At 48.3% G+C, this 22809-nt stretch overlaps 1 protein-coding gene across 1 annotated transcript; it reads right to left on the reverse strand.

Annotated features, from left to right (window-relative positions):
- Nucleotides 1–4776: 4776 nt before the first annotated feature.
- Nucleotides 4777–18730, reverse strand: LOC110091757 (uncharacterized). The gene is made up of 12 exons (XM_072983939.2): nucleotides 18067–18730; nucleotides 16061–16247; nucleotides 14487–14642; nucleotides 12719–12855; nucleotides 11833–11978; nucleotides 11340–11528; nucleotides 10644–10733; nucleotides 9294–9383; nucleotides 8229–8351; nucleotides 7386–7517; nucleotides 6890–7006; nucleotides 4777–5500 (listed from the first exon to the last, which is right to left on the reverse strand). The coding sequence occupies exons 1-12, from the start codon at nucleotides 18074–18076 to the stop codon at nucleotides 5387–5389; spliced, it is 1491 nt and encodes a 496-aa protein (XP_072840040.2). The 5' UTR covers nucleotides 18077–18730; the 3' UTR covers nucleotides 4777–5386.
- Nucleotides 18731–22809: the final 4079 nt, after the last annotated feature.

A 22809-nucleotide genomic window follows, 5' to 3' on the forward strand; every position in this document is an offset into this window, starting at 1 on the left:
ATTTCACTTCCCCTGATCCTCTACAGGTGATCAGGGGAAGCACTCGATTGACAGTAGAATGAGCTGTCAAGATGTTGTTCAGATGGGAGGAGTGTGGCAAATGTCACATCGCTCTTCTCGACCTCAACTGTAGCCTGATCCGGCCACTCTAGACAGGCCCTGAAACTCTCCCTTTCAAGAGACTATCTTTGTTGTCAATGAGCCCAATTAAAAGTGCTGACCCACAACCCAGGGCATTTTGATGAGCAAAGATGATGAGGGTGGCACGTCGTGGCGCTCCTCCTCTGGCTTTTCTGTTCCCTTTCAACTAAGCTGCTGTCCTCGCTGCAACTGAAGAAATGATTTTCTTGTGATTCCCCTCCCCTTTGCTGTAATGGAATGTATTTGGGGATCGATTTAAGGGGGCAACTAAGGCTCATTAGCTGTACAAAAGGCCTGCTCCCGATAGAGGTGAAAACTCTCGGAATTACTTTAATGATACAGCCTGCAATTTTGGACATTCTTGAGGTCTTCGTTGGAAGGAATCTCAGGGTGAACACACACATACTCCGTCGTTATAATTAGCTACACCCACAGGCGGGTGGCTGTGAATTCGTCCCCAGCCACATGGAGGTGGCCGGTTTGTCAGTGTGGCCCTGTGTGGTTATAACCATCTCTGGAATAAAGCTAGCCGTTGGGAGACTCAATCATTCTTGTAATTTTCTCCCCCTCGCTGCTTTCCCCCCATCCCAAATTTTGTGACCAGAGATCCACATACCGTATTTTTCTGTGTATAAGACAACCCCCATGTATAAGACATCCCCACTTTTCTAATCCAAAATTAAGAAATCTAAGTGGGGCTTAGCTTTGATCCCTGCTTTCCCCTCCACTTGTTTTTGTTCTCTCCTCAGCTTACTTCCGTGTATAAGACGACCCTCAATTTTTAGTCTAAAGATTTTAGACAAAAGTATAGTCTTATACATGGAAAAACACGGTACATATAGCTCCAGAATCCAGATAGTTGGCCAATGTTGAGTCAAGGACTCCTGGGTTGTTTGGCAGAGTCAGACCTTCCCAGATGGAAACCTTTTACATACCATTTTTGTTTCCCTTCCTGGCCCTGAAATCAAAATTGGGGGGCAGTGGGTGGAAAAGTGAATGTTAATTGTGCAGAAGTTCTTCAGTATTTTTTCACAAGAGAGCGAGCGAGCGAGCACATGTTTATATTTAATCCGTATGAATAGAATAAACCCATGGTTCCATACATCCCATTATGTTCGATCTCTGGGGAGTTCTAATGTGCAACATGGCAAACGGTCGGGGAGTACAAAACAGAGTACAGTAAGTGGTGCCCCGCATAGCGAGGTTAATCCATTCCGGATTAACCTTCGCTATGGGGAAACATCGCTAAACGGAACAGAAAAGCCCATTGGAATGCATTAAACTTCGTTTAATGTGTTCCAAATGGGCCCAAAACTCACCGTTCTGCGATGTTTCCCCATCCGCGAAAACACTGTGCGCAGCCATTTTGGGTGTTCCGGTGGCCATTTTGGGTGTTCCGGCAGCCATTTTGGAACCGCCAAGCAGCTGTTCCCCATCGCAATGCGATAAAACATCGGTATGCGATCGCATTAGCGATCGCAAAATCCGCATCGCTATGCGGATTCATCGTTAAACGGTGCGCTCGTTATGCGAGGCACCACTTCTATATAGTCTTGACAAATGAGCTGAATAGAACTTGAATGGAATAGGGACCTACTTTAAACTCTGAATTTGTAGAAGTTTTCGTGGAGAAGGAAGTTTGTGATTCCCCTAAACTTGGCTCAGTGCTCTCGGTTTTCACATTTCTGGCTCGGGGGGCAATCCAAATTTTTGGCAGAAGCACTTCCCTAATAAAGCTGAATACCTCTATTCTGAATCTGGCAGGAAAGAGACGGAGGGAACCTTGCTCGCGTTTGGGCCCGATCCACGGGGCCTGCACACAAGGCTAAGCTTCTCTCAAGAGTTTGGGAAAACAATCTTTCGGGCTAAGCACTGAACCGCCATCAGCTCCCGCCAGCCAGTTCTGGAAGTTGTAGTATACTACAGGAGTATCAACTCTGAGTGCTCCCTGGAAGGACAGATCCTGAAGCTGAGGCTCCAATCCTTTGGCCATCTCATGAGAAGAGAAGACTCCCTGGAAAAGACCCTGATGTTGGGAAAGTGTGAAGGCAGGAGGACAAGGGGATGACAGAGGATGATGAGATGGCTGGACAGGGTCATTGAAGCAACCAACATGAATTTGACCCAACTCCGGGAGGCAGTGGAAGACAGGAGGGCCTGGCGTGCTCTGGTCCATGTGGTCACGAAAAGCCGGACACGACTTAACGACTAAACAACAACTGGGAGTTGTGCACCGTCTTTGTCTTGTTCTGATAAATGAGAAACTGCAAGAACGAAAAATCGGAGAGATGACGAAACCTTTTCCTCTTGGTCTTGAGACGTTCTGCATTTTCCAGGCCCTTTTATTCCCAAAATTGCAGGAATTAAGGACGTTGCACGGCTAATCCAGGCCAGCCGCTCACTTGTACCCTGTGTTTTGACAAATGGGAAGATGAGATGGATGGTTCACAATTTTAATTTTTCTCATCCATTCTCTCTGTACTAGTCATAGGCGCTCATTTACTTCTTAAGGGGAAAAGCAGCATAGATTCTTTCTGCTTGGTTGTGGCGATGGGAACTAGAGGTGGGGGAAAAGGGACTAATTGTTCTCGCATTTCAGACAAGATGCCCAGCAGAGTTTAATATAATGTATTCTCGAAGGCTTTCACGGCCGGGATCCGATGGTGGTTGTAGGTTTTTCGGGCTGTTTGGCCACGTTCCGGAGGTTTTTCTTCCGAACGTTTCGCCCGTCTCTGCGGCCGGCAAATATTGTGACAAAAGGTGAATACGCTTTTCTCACAACGTTGTGAGCGTGTCTCCTTCCGAAGGAGCAACGGAGCGAGCTTTTCTTCCTATCCTGAGCGCGCACGCAGGCAGAAACTTATTTTCAGAAAGTTTTCGGTACTCCTGATAATGCGTTCGGTCGTTTGTTTTTGTAGCATTGATACGGTGCTCGTAGGTGGTTTGGGCTTCTCAGGGGTTTGGGTCCCTGGCTGTGGAGCCAGAGATTTGGGAGTTCGATTCCCTTACTGTGCTTTCAGGGAGAGGGGAGCCACCCTGTGTGGCTTCCGGCCAGCTGCCCTGTCCTAGGATGCCTCCCCCCCCCCCAAGAAGAAGGAACGGGGAAACCACTTCTGACCAATTCCACCTGCAGAAGGCTGAAAAGTGTCACCATAAGAATTGGCTTGGTGACACACGATAATCATCCTCGGTCAGAGAGGACGTGCTGTCCTCTGCTGGTTGCCTTGTGCAACTTTGCTGCAATAATTGCATTACATGCAAATTCACCCGTTAATCTTGAAGTTGCCACACTGTTATTGTTGATTTTGGTTTGTTTTTTTGTTTCTGGCTGATATTGCTGCAACCTCGCTGATTAAGAGCAGGGACTTGAAGGAACAGGAAGGGACCCAAGACGTTTGGCAGGTGGGTGAGTGGGTAAGCACCTATTTCCTTCCCAAGAATAAAAGCAGACCCGACTTTTGATGGAGCAGTGCCCTATGTTAAAATAACAAAAGCAAAAGTGTGCTGCTTATATATGGCCCCATAGGGCTTAAAACACTCTTTGGGCTGTTTATGATGTAATGATGCAGGCTACACCTTGTTTTCCCTCCCCCTCCCCTTCGTACTCAATGTACCAACCTTAGAAGGATGGAAGGCTGAGTGAACCCAAACCACCTACCTGGGATTGAACCCAGGTCCTGAGTGGAGTGCTGGCTGCAGTACTGCAATTCCACCACAAGGCTCTCCCTGCTAACATGGGCGGGGACCGTTTGGAAGGACTACCCAACACAACATATTGTGTATGTACACACATTTTTATGTTAGTTGTGTTATTATTATTATTTCTTTAATAATCATTTTAAAAGACAGTCTTGAAAGGTGCCGCAATGTATTTTTTCTTCTTCTTTGTGGTTTTTTCCCCCCTTTTGTTTTGGCCTGATAGGCCAACACAACTAAAATAAATTTATTTAAATAATGGATTGTTCCTGAAGAATACCTGTACAGTGGTCCCTCACAAGACAATTTTAATTCGTTCTGCGAAAATCGTCGTCTTGTGAAAAAAAAAGTCTTGCGAGGTTCCCTATGGGAACCTCACAAGGCGAATAAAATTTAGTTGTCTTGCAAGGCATCGGTCTCGGGGGGGGGAAGCGTCTTGCGAAGCACGGCCATAGAAAAAACCATCTTGAGATCACAAAAACTAATCGTCTTGCGGATTAATCGTCCTGCGAGGCAATCGTCTTGCAAGGCACCACTGTACTTGGTTGTTCTAGATGAATCACTTAAAAAAATGGTATATTGAAAAATAAATAGTGAAACAACAGAAGTGTTTAACAAAATTAATGGTGCAACCAAACTAGGTCCTCTGAAGGAAAACTTTAGGAACTGGACAGGTTAAGTCTTGAGAAAAGAAATCTGATACGATAGCCCTTTTGAAATACTTGAAAGGTAGCCCTACAGAGGAGGCCTAGGATCATCCATCATCTCAGAGTGCAGGAGACATCATCATGGGCTCAAACTACAGAGAGCCAGAATTAGGCTGAACATCCGGGAAAACTTCTTAACTGTTAGAGCAGTATGATAATGGAACGGATCGCCTCGGGAGGTGGTGAGTGGCGCCGATGCTGGAGCCATTCAAAAGAAAATCAGAGAACCATCTGTCATATGTTTATTTATTTAATTAATTTATTAGATTTATATACCACCCATCTAGAACGTGTCTACTCTGGGCATTCTACGGATGGGACTCAATGGCCTTATCGGCCTCTCCCAATGCCATTATTCTATAATTCTATGATTCTATGACTCGGGGGTGGGTGGGAATGTTTTCACCCACCTATTTTCCATATGCGTTCAGTGTGCAATTCAGAAGAGAAGAGAAGGGAAGAACGGAGATGTGAAAGGACTCAAAGACATAATTAGAGTGACTGTAAGGGAAAATCTAGAAGAAAAAAAATCCACACCAGAAAAAAATGGAATTTCTTCCAGTCCACTCAACCAGTGGTTTCCCAACTTTGAGGAAGCCAGGTAAGTGTTCTTGGACTGCAGTTCCCAGAAGGCTTCAATCCTAGCTGTACTGGCTGGGGATTCTGGGAGTTGTAGTGCTAGAACACCTGGATTAACCGAGGTTGGGAACCACGATGTTATACCCCAAGGGAAGAGATGCAGACTTGAAACTCGATCGGAACGCTTTTCTAAAAAGCTGTACTGCCGGAGAGGTTATGGGCCCGGCCAAGGTTTCGCCGCCTCTCCGCACTCGTCCCTCGGTCTAGTTTGGCTTGCGGGCGGAAAAGACCCCCCAGCGCTGGTCCCCATCCGCACACCGCTGCAGTTTCTCCCGCCATCCGGAGGCCATGGACTCAAACTCCTCCTCGGAGAACTCCTGTATGGGGAAGGAGGGAGGGAAAAAAGAAAAACAGTTACTGCCTCAAACTGCAGTCATGCAGGATGGTGTGCAAGCTTTTTTACCACACTGCACTCTTCTTTTGGACGGACAAAGATCTCTGCGAAATTCAAAAGCAGCCCCTTTCTCTTCTGACCCATAACTAGGAAACAAGGAGGCAAAAAGCATTTCTATTTCCCTGGAGTGCAAGCAAGCATCTTTCCTTACTCAAATGCCTTGCTTTCCACCATCATCCACCACAGCGTGAGGATAGTCCTACTGCTCAATGTGGTGGCTGTGACGAACCTGCCTTTCCAGTGGCTAAGGGACACAAGCAGGAGGGAGCACTTGTTAGGCGCTGGCCACTATGGGACGCCAAGTCGCTGGATGAGGTGGGTCCCGAGTAGGGCTTTGCTTCTGTTCCTGTGCAGACAGAGAGGTTAACTATTCTGTGGTTGGATGTGGTAGGATTTTTGAGCTGTTTGGCTGTGTTTTTCTTCCTAACGTTTCGCCAGTCTCTGTGGCTGGCATCTTCAAAGGAGAGGAGTTAGAACTCTGTCCGCGTTCTGGTGTACTGTGTGGGATAGTTGAGTATTTGCAGCTGTGGGATCAGCTTTTTTGTCCATTTCAGACAACACCCATCAATTACAGGGACAAATCATCTCTCCCCCTTATCTCTCCCCCACAATACACTTATAAAAAACAAACAAACACCTTGATCACCCTAATCACCCAATCTCCTGAAAAGGACAAAAAGCTGATCCCACAGCTACAAATACATTATAGTGGTGCCTCACTTAACGACGATAATCCGTTCCAGGAAAATCGCTGTTAAGCGAAAACATCGTAAGGTGAAATTAAAAACCCAATTGAAACGCATTGAAAACCATTCAATGCATTCCAATGGGGTAAAAACTCACCGTCCAGCGAAGATCCTCCATACGGCGGCCATTTTCGGTGCCTGTATAGCGAGGAATCCATCCCTAAGCACAGCGGGGAGCCATTTTTGAAAACCCGACAATCAGCTGTTTTTGATCATCGTAAAGCAAAAATTGGTTCCCGATCACCGCTAAGCGACATTCCCCCATTTAGACCATCATTTTGCGATCGCAATTGCGATCTCAAAAAGATCGTCGAAAAGCAGGTTCGTCATAATGCGATGCAATCATTAAGCGGGGCACGACTGTACTCAACCATCCCACACACTACACCAGAACACAGACAGAGTTTTTCATCTGGGGCTCTCAGTGGTTGTGGGGCATGCTGGCTTCCAGTGTGGCCCTGTTGTTTTGGGGGAAAGGAGACTGGTCCTAAAACACGCCCAATGGAACATCCATCCTGCCTTTGGAGCAGCTCCAAAGCTAATCTTGCTCCGTTCGTCCAGCCAACCTGAACAAACGGCTCCCGGCTTCTCTCCAGTTGCTGCAGCTCCTCGGTCAGCGCTGACACCATCCGCCCTGTGTGGTCCAAAGCCCGGACCTGCACAAATCCGGCATCCTGCAGCTCCTGTGGGAAAGCAGGCAGAAGACCCAATGGGAAAGTTTTTTTTAAAAAATGGAGCGCTGTGCCTTTGCTGCTTTGAATCTGGGTTTGGGGTTGATTTCGTTTGCAGTACGGTATTGATGTGATTCTTTTATCTGCACGCTTGCTGCTTCCAGCTTTTAAAGATAGTCTTTTCGTGATATAAGCGGCTTTGTGTTCTTTTTAAGGAGAAAGACATGGTAAACATATTATACATGCATACATGTTTCCCAGGGGAAAACACGCTCGGTACAAGAATGGAGTTGGACGGGGCCCGTAAGGCAATCAAGTCCAACCCCCTTAACTAATCTTAATATTTTCTTCCCCCCCCCCCAAGGTGGCCAATTCACATCACCTACCGTACCTGCCCATATTCCTGCGGCGTATGCAGGCTGTACCCTCGCTGTTGGACGTACTCTGTGAACATTTTTGACCAGGGACGCGGCCCGCAGCAGTAGTCGGAGATCAGAAGCTGGCCCTCCGGCTTCAGCCATGACTGGGAGAAGAGACAGGAAGGTTAATGGCGTAAGCTTGAAGAGAAGGAAAAAGTCTGGTTCTATTCATAATCTTTGACGAAGGACGATCGAACGGGGGGACTTAGGAACGAGAGAAGAAAAACCCAATTAGTTCTGTTTAACAAATCTGTTCAACACAGGTGAAACAAAGCCGTTGGGCTGTTTTTTCTTCCTTTTAACGCATGTGGGAAATAGCTTTGCTTTCGCCACCAAGACCTTGGTGCTGTTTGAGATGTTTTATTCCTAACGAACGTTATCTTTGCATCGCCTAGAATAGGTGTAGACAGATTTCAAGATGGGCCGGGTGCCTTTGAGGGAGACGCCATGCAGATTTTGCTGCTTGCTACTAAAACAGAGAGAGAAAGAGGAAATATTTTCTGTTTCCTCAAGGACTCCTAGAGTTGTGATTTCCCATTGCAAAAAAGCTTAGCCCCCCCCCCCCATGCACCTTGTTTCCCACCACCATCCCAAACCCCCAAAATTCAGAACATGTGTTCAGAATATAAAGTGGTCTCCTGGCCCTTTCCAGTTCTGATTTTTGCTGTTGAGAAACACATTCCCGGGGGCTGGTTCAGCCTGCGGGGGGGGGGGGGTGTTTTAGGGCTGTCAAACAGACTCCACCAGGTACGTATGACCCCTGGCTCAGAGGACTAGCCCCTTGTTCTTCTTTGCAGGCAGGAGAGGGCACTCACCAGGAACTTCCTGAAGAGGGCGCTCTTGTCCTCCACATGCAGAAGGGTGTCCCGGCTGTAAATCACGTCAAAGGAGCCCTCGGGAAAGGTCCTTCGGGTGGCGTTGCCAATTTCGAACTGCACCTAAAAGCAAGAGGGTCAAATAAAGTTTTGGGGAGGCTTGGCATAATGTGCTAGAGAGAGAGAGAGAGATGCAGTCTTAAAGGATGAGATGGCAAGCATGTAGGTGTCCTTCCATCTCGAGAGATGATGGTGTCATGCTCTGTATGGAGGACGAGGAACAGCGTCTAGCATGGCTGAGAAGGCCAATCCGAGAGGGACCATCCCTTCCACACTGAAGACAGATCCAATCTGTCCCCTGTACAGCTCCCTGATTTTGCTGCTTTTAGGACTGCCTCTTTCCCTCAGCCTGCTGGACAAGGGTCTCTTCAAATTGGGAGAGGCCGTGATGGACCGCCTGCCTCCAGGCTGAACGTTCAGATGTTCAGGGTTTCCCATCTGTTGAGGTCCATTCCTAAGGCCTTCAGATCCCGCTTGCAGATCTCCTTGAATCGCAGCTGTGGTCTCCCTCTGGGGCGATTTCCCTGCACTAATTCTCCATACAGGAGATCCTTTGGAATCCGACCGTCAGCCATTCTCACGACGTGCCCAAGCCAACGTAGACTTCGCTGTTTCAGTCATGTATACATGGTAAAAACTCCAGCTCGTTCTAGGACTACTCTGTTTGGAACTTTGTCCTGCCAGGTGATACCGAAAATCCATCGGAGGCAACGCATATGGAAGGTGTTCAGCTTCCTCTCCTGCCTCGCATGAAGGTCCAGGACTCCCTGCAGTGCAGGAGTGCGCTCCGGACACAGGCTCTATAGACCTGGATCTTGGTCTATGCCGTCAGCTTCTTCTTAAGCCATACTCTCAAGTGATGGGGGAAGGAATATTTTTCCTTCCACCAAAAGCAGCATCAAACGATTCAGCCCTGGGTCTGGAATAAGTAATGACTTAGGGCCTGTGAGGTTGCGCTATGGATCCCGTCTCTGTCAGTGTTTTTCTGCCCCCCTGTGTCCTTACCAGGGATTCGGGCTCCTTCTGAGCCCGTTCGAGGGCCAGCTCCACCATGTTATGAGACAGGTCCATGCCCAGAACGTCCACACCAAACTCCTATGGAGAAAAAGACATCATCGCGGCTGCTCGGGGTGACTTGCGGACAGTTGAAATCGGGGACCCAGGCGGGCTCCGCAGTTAGCTGCCTCAGGCGGCCTAGACAGCAATGCAGCAAAAATATCTATATCTATATATATATTGGCGGCAGAGAAAGCAAGGTTCCCCTTGACTCGCTGGCCGCCTTGAGGGACCGTAGAGGATGCTAACCCATTACCGGAAGAACTGAAGGAGGGCAAAACCACAAATCCAGAGAACTGGGAATTTGAAAAAGTGGTGGGTGGGTAGCACCATGAATTTGACCCAACTCCGGGAGGCCGTGGCAACCACAGATTTTACCTGCCCACGAAATCAAGGTCTGCCCCCTGCTTGCTTATGGCCAGGTTGAGCCCATAGGCACAGACCACCGGGAAGATGCCCGACCAGAAGGATGACCCGGGAACAGACGGCGAGCTTCGAACAGCAGCTCCAACGTTTGCTCCCATCGCTCTTCCTGAAGGACTGATCAGGGAAGAGTTCTGTGTGCGAGGGTTGCGTGAAAGCAAAGAATGAAAAGAGGCCCCTGGATGATCTTTGTCTTTTGCTGTCTTGTGAATGAAAGCAATAAATGTTCAATGCATGGTGTTTCACCTAAAAATTCGGTGCATGGACTTCTCGTCAGTAGCCGGATCGAGGGCTCTGTTTCTCTCCTCCTGGTCCCCCTCCCCAGGATATAATGAACATGAATCTCATGGGTCATAAAAGCCCCCTTCCCCCCCCCCCGGGTTTCTTCCCGGCTGGAAGAACTAGAGAACCATGATTTGTAAAGCATTGATATTCTGAGATATAACGGGTTAGCTAAGAATGCAAGATAAAGAATCTATACAAAATCAATGTATTCGCGAAGGCTTTCACAAAATCAATCACTAGAATTATTATAACTTTAGGATGGTTTATATTGAACTCAATATTTAAAAGCAATAAAGTTGATGCAGCCAGATTTATATGATGGATAATATTGTATGGAAATGCCTCCCCCACTGCCTATATGTTTTGTATTTTTTTTTTGGTTGGTTTTGTATGTCTATATGTGTTATAAAATAAAATAAAAAACTAGACAACAACCCAGAAGCGGTTGGAAACTGCCTCGGGGTGCACATGGGGCAGCCCAGACTCAGGGGTTGTTCTCCCTTGCTCCAAGGTAGAATGGAAACGGACAAAAGGAGTGAAAGAAGAGAAAATGGGGAAGGCCGTCCGGATCCTAATTCATTTCCCCGTTACCTTGGCCATGTAGAAATCGCTGCCACCGAGCCCGCAGCCGACGTCCAGCACACGCTGACCGAGCTTCAAATCCAACAGGCTCACCAGCTCCTGTGGAGGTGTTTGGAAAGGGTTAGGTGGCCTGAGATGAAGCCACAAACGGTCCTTCTTTCATGCTCGGGGTGGCACCCGATCCAAAGTCACGCCAACGAGGAAGAACGTTCGCACGGGCGCCTTGCGCACGTTCATCGGGACCACCGACCACGCAACCGAATGGCACATTTCGTACGGTCTGGGGGTGACACCGGATAAATTCCTGCAGGTGTCATTTTATATCAACAAAAGATAAATGGGATTCTGGCCACAAGGTACCGTGTTTCCCCGAAAATAAGACAGGGTCTTATATTCAATTTTGCTCCAAAAAATGTCTTGGGGCTTATTTTCAGGGGATTTTTTATTTTTTCCATGTGCAACCATCTACATTTATTGAAATACAGTCCTGTCCTCTTCTTCTGGTTGCTGCACAAGGGTGGAGGACGGGGTTTCACTTCACTGGGGCTAATTTTTGGGGTAGGGCTTCTGTGACGAGCATCCTGAAAAAATCCTATGAGGGCTTATTTTCAGGTTAGGTCTTATTTTCGGGGAAACAGGGTAATAGTAACATTTCTAGAAGACCAAAGCTGCTCCATTCTACTCCCAGCTCTTCATACCCACTACCTTGGTGGTGCTGAGGCCGCCCGTGCTGACAAATCCAGGCCCAAAGATCCATTCGTAGCGCCGGATGCTGCGGGTGGCGTATTGCTCGCGGTCAAGAAACGTCTGGAAGGTGTCGTACCCTCGAGTGGCTTCTGGATCACGGGGGACTTTCTGGAGCAGCCAGCAAACCTGATTCCGATTTTGCTTCCTCTGGAAAAGGAGGTAGATGGGACGGGAGTGTGCGCCTTCTGACAGATGCAGAAGTCTTGAGAATCACATTCCCCTGCATTTTTTTTAAAAAAAGGTTTGAGTTTCTAGTCCTCAGGAAATCTCTGCACAGAGGGTAAGCTCTTAGTACAAAGTCTTTCGGGAGCAGGACAGTGGTTTTCATTGGGCAAGGGGCTCAATAATTGTGTGTCTCCAGGTGTCGGTGCAGACAGTTTTCTGCATAGGCTCAGAGGCACCCTCTTCATGCCGGGGGGGGGGGGTCAAAATACAAGTTACAAGTAATTACCTTTATGTAGGTTTGCACCGAACGGGACATGACGATCTCGAAGCCATGGCGCTCACCTCCGGAAGCCACGTGGGCTGTCGCCAGAAAGCTATTGTACTCCGCAGGAGACCGGTACAGCGTGGGGTTGAAGGACCGGGGACGGTCGCCTGAAGCCCAATGAAGCCAACAAGATTTGATTTTTCTGTCTTACGTAATTACCTGCCATGGGTCCTTCTCACCTTGGGATGTGTGTGTGTGACATAAATAGTGGGGCAGCGTGTTATAGGGTCAGCATACATTCCTTCCAGTTCATACCCTAGAGTAGACACCTCTTTAGTTTTTTTAATTATTATTTATAGACTTTAGGGCTATGCATTTGCAAGGAGAACAAACCTATCAATTCTAAAGGAAATCAACCCTGAGTGCTCCCTGGAAGGACAGATCCTGAAGCTGAGGCTCCAATCCTTTGGCCATCTCATGAGAAGAGAAGACTCCATGGAAAAGACCCTGATGTTGGGAAAGAGTGAGGGCAAGAGGAGAAGGGGACAACAGAGGATGATGAGGTGGTTGGATAGGGCCATCGAAGCGACCAACATGAATTTGACCGAACTCCGGGAGGCCGTGGAAGACGGGAGGGCCTGGCATGCTCTGGTCCGTCGGGTTACGAAGAATCAGACACGACTAAACAACAAAAGGGCCATAAATTGCATTTACAGAATCCAGTTCAGAGAGAGAGAATCCCATGTTTATAAACCAGATCGAGAGCTGGATGGATGGAATTCTCTTTATACCCATTGACCACGACCCTCTCGCCATCATCCATTGCTTCCCAGAATCAATCACACCCAGGACCTGCTGAGACTTAAGCATCCTCCCCTTTTTCCCTCTCACTGTTCGGATTACAGACCCGACTGGCAGAAACAGGACTCCCGGAAGAATAGATGTCCTCCCGGACGTAGCCAGAGAAGCATCTTCTGGACGACATCCCTCACTTCCGAGTCGGAGAGGTACATGAAAAGCCAGTTGGAGAAGATCAGGTCAAAGCTGGAGCAGGGGAGAAAAAGACCGAGTATCATCCTCTGAGTTGCATCTTCACCTGTTGAAATGCCGAGTCCCGAAGCCTTTGGGGTTCAAGGGCTGGAGGGGGTGTTGTGGTTAGACGTTGGGGCTCGGAATCGTGAGCGCTGGGTTCGATTCTCCCCCCCCCAAGACACAAAACTCATCGGGTTACTTTATAGCTCTCTTTCTGTCTGTCCTACTTCGCAGGGCTGATGTGACCGAAAAGGGGTGAGTTGGGGGACCGGCCGTCTATAAATGGCAGAGCTGGGACGGACTCTGTCCAGCCACTTATCAAACTGAATCCCCAACCTCTGGCTCTCCACGGAACGATCCAGCAGCCTTTGCTGCCAGGAAATAATATAGGATATGAATGTAACCCTAAATAGGCAACTACAGTGGTGCCTCGCTAGACAGTTATCCCCGCATGACAGTTTTTTCGCTAGACGTTGACTTTTTGCGATCGCTATAGCGATTCGCAAAACAGTGATTCCTATGGGGGAATTTTGCTGGACAATGTTTGGTCCCTGCTTCACAAACCGATTTTCGCTAGACGACGATTTTGACAGCTCCCTCCGCGCTCGCAAAACGGCTGTTTTGGGACCTAAGCTTCGCAAGACAGCTATTTAAACAGCTGATCGGTGGTTCGCAAAGCGGCTTTCCTATGGCCGATCTTCGCTAGACAACGACGATTCTTCCCCATTGGAACGCATTAAACAGGTTTCAATGCATTCCAATGGGGAAAATGCTTTTCGCTAAACGATGATTTCGCTAAACAGCAATTTCAGTGGAACGGATTAACATCGTCTAGCGAGGCACCACTGTAGTTCAAAATCAAAAGAGATGTCAGCGGGTGAACTGTAAATTATCTGGGTCATGCTTATGTCTGCTCTAAGGAAGCCTGTGATCCTTTCTGTTAATGAGTTTGGCAGCATCATTGTCGCCACCTCTTTCTTTTTTTACGGCTCCTGTGCCTCTTTCTTCTCGAACGTCCCTTGCACCGCAGCCAGAAATTTGACAGGGAAGATTTCCATCCAAGGAAGTCTGCGGGGCTCCCCCTTCGTCAGCCTGGATGGCAGCTTAGGGGGGGGCAGTGGTTTGTCCCCATACAAAGCAACTTCCTATGTTCTTAACCCGATCCTCCTCTGTCTGAAGCCACCTCACCTTGCTTCTCTGTCTCCCCCTGGACTTTGCTTATGAATTTTAACCTGTAAGCTCTGTGGGGCAGAGAGCTTGCTTTTCCGGCAACCCAAAGCAGAGGCGAGAACCTCCAGCATTTGGGCCAAATACAGCTTTTACGGTTTCTCAACTTCTCTGTTCTGAAAGATTCAAATATCTTTCCAAAGGCTGTGTGATCATCATCTATAAGACCTTTAAAGCTAAAAAGAGGTGTTATTTTTGAGCCCACCGAGACCCCCTCGCCTCCACCCAGCCCTGGCCTGAAGCTGTCAATATCTTCTTAAAGGATTGAAAGCAGAGGTGGGTAAAACGGGTTGGACTCCATGTCCCATCAGCCACAGCCAATGGGGAAGAATATTGGGAGTTGTTATAATCCAACAGGAGCTGCCGGGGTGTCACTCTGCCCACCCCCACCTCCTGTAAATTGCATTATTTCTCACCTCTGGCTTGGCATGACCAGGCTGGTAACGTCGGCCTGTTGAAACGCCACGTTTGGCCGATGCCCGTTTTCCAGCTGGTTCCGATTCAGGAAGCTTTCCGTAAAATCCACCGCCATGACATAGCGAGCCATCTCCGCCAGATGTCCGGTGAACCGCCTGAAATAAAAACGGGGAAGAAGAAACCTCAAAGGGCATTCACAAACTGGAAAGCAATCCGTTCCAGGGATTAATCCGAAGCGCCCATAAAGGAGTGAGTTATGGTTATAACTTTTTTAAAAAAGAGAATAACTCCTCGTAATGTTTGTTTTTACTTTACTTATCCCCTCCTTTTGCCAGAATTGGCTAAGACGTGAGGTGGCGTAGAGCAAGAAAGGGGGGGAAAAAAGAAAAGAAATGAAAATGCATTTTAATTAACGCCAGTGCTAGCATGCTGTTAAGCTAAAAACAATGTTTAAGCATCTCCATTTTTTAAAAAAGCGCATCATCTTTTCCGTGAATGCCCTTTCCCCTGTGGCAAGAGATAAAAAGCCCATCGGAAGGATCATAAGAGTCCTGTTTGTTCCTTCAGAGCAGTGGTCCCCAAAACTTGGGGCCTCCAGATGTTCTCGGACTACAAATCCCAGAAGCCTTCACCACCCCCTCTGCTGGCCAGGATTTCTGGGAGTTGAAGTCCAAGAACATCTGGAGGCCCCAAGGTTGGGGGGACCCCCTGCGTTACACCGTCTTAAGTTATTATTACTACAAGGTAATGTAGTTAGACCTTAGTTATTAGGACAGGGAAATAAATACAGCGAGGTTGTTATTTGTAATGTGTTGCTTTTCAAGCTCTGAGCGCACCCCTTCCGCCTAAATCAGGTAATTCAACATGGAAGGCTGCTCCTCGTCCCCACAGCCGTGCAAGATGCAAAATGGCTTAATTCTCTACGGAGTATCTGAGCATCTGAAGACTGCTTTCCTCCTCACGGATGAATAAAAGCAACTAGCTGTTGAGAGTTTTATTTACAACCTCACACACGGTCTGTAGTTGGAGGTACTTTTCCGGGTTGGGGTGATTATCTATCTATCCAGCACTAACCAACTGGTTCCTTTCAGCTTTTTTTTTTTTAATTCAGAGAAAGCCCTACCTCTCTGCTGTTCTATCTATCCCTCTCTTTCGTGGTTGGTAGCCGTCGTTTCGTTGCTGTTGATCTTTTCAGTTGGTTGCTAAGTATGTGTGCAGTAAAGAAAGCAGTATACTCAAGTCTGTTATTTCAAGCAACTGTAAGTGAAGAAACGCTTTTTATCCTTTCTCCTACAAATGTCTCAGAGTGAGTTGCTGAGATTTTAAGTGCCGGTTAATGAGAAAGGCGTGGACTCTGAGAAATGTGTAGCTACTCTCCTGTGTGGATCTCTGTACTTCTACTGTGTAGCAAAGAAAGAAAGAAAGAAAGAAAGAAAGAAGGAAAGAAGGAAAGAAAGAAGGAAAGAAAGAAAGACAATTTTACCAGAAATTCAAAAGACCATCACAAGAGAACGGAGGGTGAAACGCAGGTCTTTTGGGGGGGGGCGGTTGCTTCTGTCTGTTTGCCACTCACCCTATGCCGGCTCCCAGTTCGAGAACATCCCGTCCTTCCAGGGGAGGCAGGAGGGCGAGGACCTCAGGCGTGTCTTCCTCAGACAGCTGCTGCGCCCCCGAGTCGAGCATCATCTCCTGCAAAGAGGAGCCCCTCGAGTGTTCCTTCCAAAACTGGCGCATTTGCCTTCGGGCAGAGGAGTCCGGGGCTGTCCAAAACGGAGGCAACTTTTAATTTGGTTTTCAAATATTTCTCACCTCTATGTCTCCTGTCTTTCTTCCAGGGCCGGCGGGCGGGGGGGGGGGAGAACGTGGCTCTCCGTCTCCCTCCTTTATCCTTACGACAGCCCTGTAAAGATAGCTGAGGCGAAGAGAGAAGGGCCCGCTCGAGGTCAGGTCCACCCAAACAGATGGGGGGGACGACGAGAAAGGGTTTCGACCGAGAGGCAAGGAAGGGAAGGAGCCTAATCCTGTCGAGCAAGGATTTAAAGTGGCTGCCGTTGTTACGTTTCAACCTATACCTTGTCCCATCATGCTAAAACTCTCTCTGGGCAGTTTCAAACGTCATTACGCCAGCAGCACATGGCCCCCCCACAGCAAACTGGGTCCTCAATTTATCAACCCCGGAAGGATGGAAGGCTGAGTGAACCTCAAGCCGGCTACCTGAACCCGTTGGGATCAAACTCAGGCCATAAGGAGAGGCTTATCCGCAGCACTGCAGCTTAACCACTGTACTAGGTACGTTCGGAGAGGTATTTCTAGGTCTATGGACATTAAAAAATGCAGGTGTTCATCACCCACCATCGTTATACCTATCTGCCTTGTGCAAAGAATCCAAAAGCCAGCCGCTGTGTGTAGAGCTGTACCGACAAACCAGTTTTAGGTTGACTTCTACCAGCGGCGGGTCTTTTATGGAGTGAACGGACCCTAACGGCCACCAGAAGACCCAGCTGCCCCTGACTATTTTGAATATATATTGCTGAGTAAATGGATGCCCACCTGTAATGACTGTGACCCCCTGCAGCTAAGTCTAGGAGCAGCAAAGGTATTGGGGGGGGGGTGTCCTGGCATTTTGACCCCTGCCAGCTGCAGCCTCTCTAAACCCCAGTGGATAGTGAGAAAGGCTGGCATGTATTCTCGAAGGCTTTCACGGCCGGGATCCGACGGTTGTTGTGGGTTTTCCGGGCTCTTTGGCTGTGTTCTTGAGGTTTTTCTTCCTAACGTTTCGCCCGTCTCTGTGGCCGGCGTTTTCAGAGGACAGGAGACAGGACTCCCACAGACTGCCCCAGAGCACAGACAGAGTCCTGATTCCTGTCCTCTGAAGAACACAGGCAGAGTCCTGACTCCTGTCCTCTGAAAGATGCCCATGGCCACAGAGACGGGCGAAACGTCAGGAAGAACAACCTTCAGAACACGGCCAAAGAGCCCGAAAAAACCCACAACAACCAAAGGCCGGTATCTCTGGAGGAGGAGGAACAACATGGTCAACGTGGAGGAGCAAGAGTCCGTTACCGATAAATGAGGTGAGATGACCAAGGTCATCCCGGACTCTCTGATGGGACAGGAAGCCATTGGAGGGTGGGAAATAAGGTGGAACTGGTGCTTTTGAACCACTATCCCCAGAATTCTGCCAAGGTAGAGAAGTCCTAGGCATGGCAAGACCACAACTCTTGTTGAGCTTCTCGGCTAGAAAACTGAAATCACACTCCCTGGAACGACGCGCATCTAACTCGCGCATCCAAACTACAAAACCCATGCTTCTCTACGGACAGAGCGGGGGGGGCGTTGTCCCTCCCCAGGTGAAAGACCATCCAAAGAGCCCCTTCCCCTCTTTGACAGTGGAAGGACATAATACACCCTTTGTGTACACAAGACATGTCATATTTCGGGTCTGCGTCTAATGCCCAGGACAATCCCACCACGTGATTCCTGCTTCGCCAGTTCAGATTATATTTCTGACGGACCCCCTCTGATACACTCCCATGCCCCCCAAATCATGCCCACCCACCCCCCGGCCACCCCACTCACTCTGTGCCATAGGGTCAGCTTGCTCCTTCTGAATGCGCCTTCACCCCAGCGTTCCGATTAATCATTAATTGACTTTTGTCCTGATAACGAGACGGGCAGGACATTGGCAGGATCTCTGTCTCCTCCGAGGCTTCTCCAAAGCGAGGAAAAATTTTGTCCGCTTTGGGGGGGGGTGTGTGTGTTTGGTTTTTTCCACCAGAGCTATGATGCCAAATCTGGATTTCCGCAACCAGCGGAATAACCTCATTTTTTAGGATCTCAGGTCACTGGGTGAGACCTCTATGTAAATTTTTAGAAAGAACTGGCCCTGTCAGAAATACAGGTGTGAAGGAGGAAAGAGAGAGAGAGAGAAAAGTGAGCAGTGAGCCAGCAGCTGGAATCAAAGCGTCGGAGAAAGAGGGAGAGAGAAAAATGAAAAAGGAAAATTGGTTGTAGAAGGAATTGGTGGGAAGGAATTGAAGGAGAAAGAAGTAAAGGCAGAAGTCTGTCTGGTAGAGGAAGGAAAGGGGGAAAGGGAGAGGAAGAGTTAACTCTACCTGTGTGGGAGGAGGAGAGAAAAGATCAAGAGAAAATGAGAGTTTTCGGTTTATCCCAGGGAGAGATAAAGGAGGAGGAAGCGAGAGCCAAAGGGGGAGGAATTCAAATATGGAAAAGCATGCGGGACTCTTAGAAGATTTCCCCAAAGTGGGAAGGACTATTGCTCGACCCTGATTTAAAAGATTAAAAGGGGACTCTAATGGAGAGACAGGAATGTCCATTCTGAAGGAAATCAACCCCGAGTGACCATTGGAAGGACAGATCCTGAAGCTGAGGCTCCAATCCTTTGGCGACAGAGGACGAGATGGATGGACAGCAGTGGTGGGATTCAGCAGGTTCGCACCAGTTCTACAGAACCGGTAGCTAATGTATTATTGGTTCTGTAGAACCGTTTGTTGGCCTGCTGAATCCCACCACTGATGGACAGGGTCGGTGGCTCAGTGGGTTGGCCTCGGTGCTCCTCATGATGGGGGCAGTGGAGGCTAACCAGACGTTTGTGATGTCCCCCAACCCATGCGAGGCCACAGGCAAGCAGCTACAGGACGTTCCAAAGCACCACCAGAAGGAGGAGTTGGTAAACCACGAGTGGATCCTTTAGGTTTAGCAAACGGTGGGACAGAAGCTCACCATGAATCAGCATTAACTTGGTGACCGTTGGAATTATTTTGACCCGGAAGGTGATGCCGGGCACCATTCCTCCATCCAAGAGATTCTGTTTCGGTTTCCCTTGGGTCCCTGTCCAGTTCTCCATAAAAGAAACAGACGAGATGGGTCCGTTTGCTTGCTTAAGGGGTCCTAGTCTAGGTTTGAAGGAGCCTGGTTCCTAGTCTGGGGGTCTGCTGGGAGATCCGGTTGCGTCACTCATGTCAGAGGCCCCGGGGCGCATGATTGCTTTCAGTTTATCTGTCGTCTCCAACTCATGATCCATGGACTGAAAATCTCCCACTCAGATGATTGCCAGTGCTTTGCATCAACATTACATCTAAGCTTTGGGCATCAAAGATGTCTCAGAAAGCTTTCACGGCCGGGATCTGATGGTGGTTGTGGGTTTTTCGGGCTCTTTGGCCGTGTTCTGAAGGTTGTTCTTCCTGACGTTTCGCCCGTCTCTGTGGCTGGCCCCTACGGAGGACGGGAGTCAGGACTTCCACAGACTGCCCCAGAGCACAGACAGAGTCCTGACTCCTGTCCTCTGAAGAGGCCGGCCACAGAGACGGGCGAAACGCTGCTTTCTGATCACAATTCACAGTATTCCTCTATTGCTATCCCTCTTCCTGTGGGCATCAGTCCTTGATTTGCACTTTTATCTTTCCTTTTATCCTCTCTCTTTTTTATTCCCTCTCTCCTTCTCCCCTCCCGCCCCCTATAAATATGAGAATATCTTGCTATTTTTTACAACATCACCCCCGATCTCTTTTTATGATAAAAGGTGTAATGTTTTTGCTTTTTATATATAGAAATTCCCCAGAGGGCTTCGGTGGTTGAGCTTCTCGGCTAGAAAACTGCGATCACACTGCCTTGAACGATGCGCGTCTAATGCGCGCATATATATAAAACATTAATGCAAAAAAAAAGTTTATCTACGGTCCCACCAGCAAATGTGGTTATCTACGGTGAGACCATAGATAAACATTTTAATCAAAATAAAAAGTGTAACGATGGCTTCACTAGCACATTTTTATATACAGCGAAAGTGTACTGTGCAACACACACACAAAAACTTTTACAAATACACAGAAAAGGAGAGACAAAGACATTCGTTTTCAAGAAGTGACGAATGGACATCAGACTCAGAAGGGGCATCAATGAAATGCAGCGCTGCGGATCGTCTGGACTACCAGAAAGGTGAACCAGTGGGTCCTTGATCAAGTTAAGCCTGAAAACCATCCTTGGAGGCAAAAATGTCGAAACTCAGGCTATCCTGCTTTGGACACATCCTGCAAAAGCAGGATTCTCTTGGGGAGAAAAAATCGCAATGGTAAAGGCGGAAGGCAGCAGGGAAAGAGGAAGACTAGATAAGCAATGGATAGACCCCCTCAAGGAAGCCACAGGCTTCAGATTGCAAGAGCTGAGCAGGGCAATTGAGGACAGGATCTTTTGGAGGTGGCTCGTGCGTGGGGGTCGCCCTGACTTGGAGGAGCCCTGACAGCGCATAACTGCGCATAACCACAACCCATTTGACGCGTTTCGATTAGAACTGAGAATGCAACCGTTTGAAGGAGAGACGAAATGTTCCGGGGAAATTAAAAAAAATTACGCCACAAAGGGGCCGTCCCAGGGGAGGCGAAGAGGATGATAAGAAGCTGTGTTTTGCAAGGAAGGAGATTTGGCGGAAAAACAGGTTGTGCCAGGCTGAGCCAGAGCAAGGATCCGGGTGGGACCTGCAGCAAAATGCTCGTGGACTAAATGCTTTAAGATCCATCCATCCAGCTTCTTTTTGAATTTCTTTTCCCCTCCTTTCAGCATTTCTTTTGCCAAGGAGAGCGTTTAGCCCTGCTTGGGGTACTTGTGAATTTCTTTTGCTTGGTTTTTATGCCCCCCCCTCCCAATTCCTTTACAATCTCTTCCCATTAAAGTTTTATTTTATTTTTTACTGCTCCAAACTCTTCAGGGCCTATCCCCGCGTTACCGGGACCTCCTCCTTGTTCCTTTATTGCCTAGATTTGAGGACGATCTTCTTGGCATTCGTTGGGCAAAATCAAAAGGACGACTCCAGCTCATGCTTCAACAAAGAACGGCTATTTAGGTGTGAAGGTTTCCGTATTTAGGTGTGAAGGTTTCCCCAGTGTGGTGTGGTGGGTAGAGTAACAAAACCAGGACTTTGGAGAAGAAGGTTCGATTCTCCCCTTGGCCACGGAAACTCAACTGTGAAAGAATATGACTCTGGAAGAGACTTTTCCCTCCAGGCAGGCTTTCTTTCAGTGCCTTGTGGCCCGAGTGGAGGATTTTAATGGGTGATATTGTTCCTTTACTGCTTTGAATGTGTTTGGGTGTTGCTAGACATTGACTTTTTGCGATCGCTATGGCGATTTGCAAAACAGTGATTCCTATGGGGGAATTTTGCTGGACAATGTTTGGTCCCTGCTTCGCAAACCAATTTTCGCTAGACGATGATTTTGCCAACTCCCTCCGCGCTTGCAAAACGGGCGTTTTCGGGACCTAAGCTTCGCAAGACAGTGATTTAAACAGCTGATCGGTGGTTTGCAAAGCGGCTTTCCTATGGCCAATCTTCGCTAGACAACGACGATTCTTCCCCATTGGAATGCATTAAACAGGTTTCAATGCATTCCGACGGGGAAATGCTTTTTGCTTGACAATGATTTCGCTAAACAGCGATTTCAGTGGAACGGATTATCATCATCTAGCAAGGCACCATTGTATCCTTTCTCCCTTGCGACTTGTCTTCTTGAAGAGAAAAAGATGGCCTTAGGCAGAGGTGCGCAGTATTCTGGACATATTTAAAAGGCACACCTGTCCTCGTGTCAAGGGTGTGCCCCATGGCTTGGAAGGGAAGTTATTTCAACCCAAAGGAAGCTGGCACAGAACAGGCAGGAGTGAGTTACTGCTAAAAAATGCACCTAGTCACATTGCATTTTTTCCACATGCCTTTTGCCTCTCGGTCTCCGGCATTCACGTATCTCATCTCACCCCCCAAACTCCCTGGATTACACTGCCCTGATGTTGATATTTTGGCAACCTTGCTTGGCTCGCCTACGAAGGGGAGGTGGGTCACCAGGCGTAACCTTAGGATGGGGAAGGGGGTATGAATCAGCAAAGCAGAAGAGACAAAATGGTCAGGTTTTTCTTCTGATAGCAGCCTTCCTGCCATAAATTATTGGGTGTGTGTTCCTTATTATAATATCATCATTTACACTCAGCTAGGTAAACATAAAGGTTCCCCTTGACGTTTAGTCCAGTCGTGTCCGACTCTAGGGGCGCGGGGCTCATCCCCGTCTTCAAGCCGTAGAGCCAGCGTTTGTCCGTAGACAGTTTCCGTGGTCACGTGGCCGGCGTGACTAGACATGGAATGCCGTGACCTTCCCACTGAGGTGGTCCCTATTTATCGACTCGCATTTTTACATGCTTTGAAACTGCTAGGTTGGCGGGAGCTGGGGCTCCCTCCATTGCGTGGATTCGATCTTGCGACGGCTGTTCTTCTGACCTTGCAGCCCAGAGGCTTCTGTGGTTTAACTCAACTAGGCAGAGAGC

This window comes from Pogona vitticeps, chromosome 15, assembly GCF_051106095.1.
Source record: "Pogona vitticeps strain Pit_001003342236 chromosome 15, PviZW2.1, whole genome shotgun sequence".
Lineage (NCBI taxonomy): Eukaryota > Metazoa > Chordata > Lepidosauria > Squamata > Agamidae > Pogona > Pogona vitticeps.

Bases quoted from the DNA above. Each gene is read 5' to 3' on its own strand.
- LOC110091757 (XM_072983939.2), bottom strand. The intron at 14,643-16,060 runs GTGAGTGGCAAA...TTTTTATTTCAG, and splicing joins GAACTGGGAGCCGGCATAGG to GCGGTTCACCGGACATCTGG. The intron at 12,856-14,486 runs GTGAGAAATAAT...CCCCTGCTCCAG, and splicing joins CTGGTCATGCCAAGCCAGAG to CTTTGACCTGATCTTCTCCA.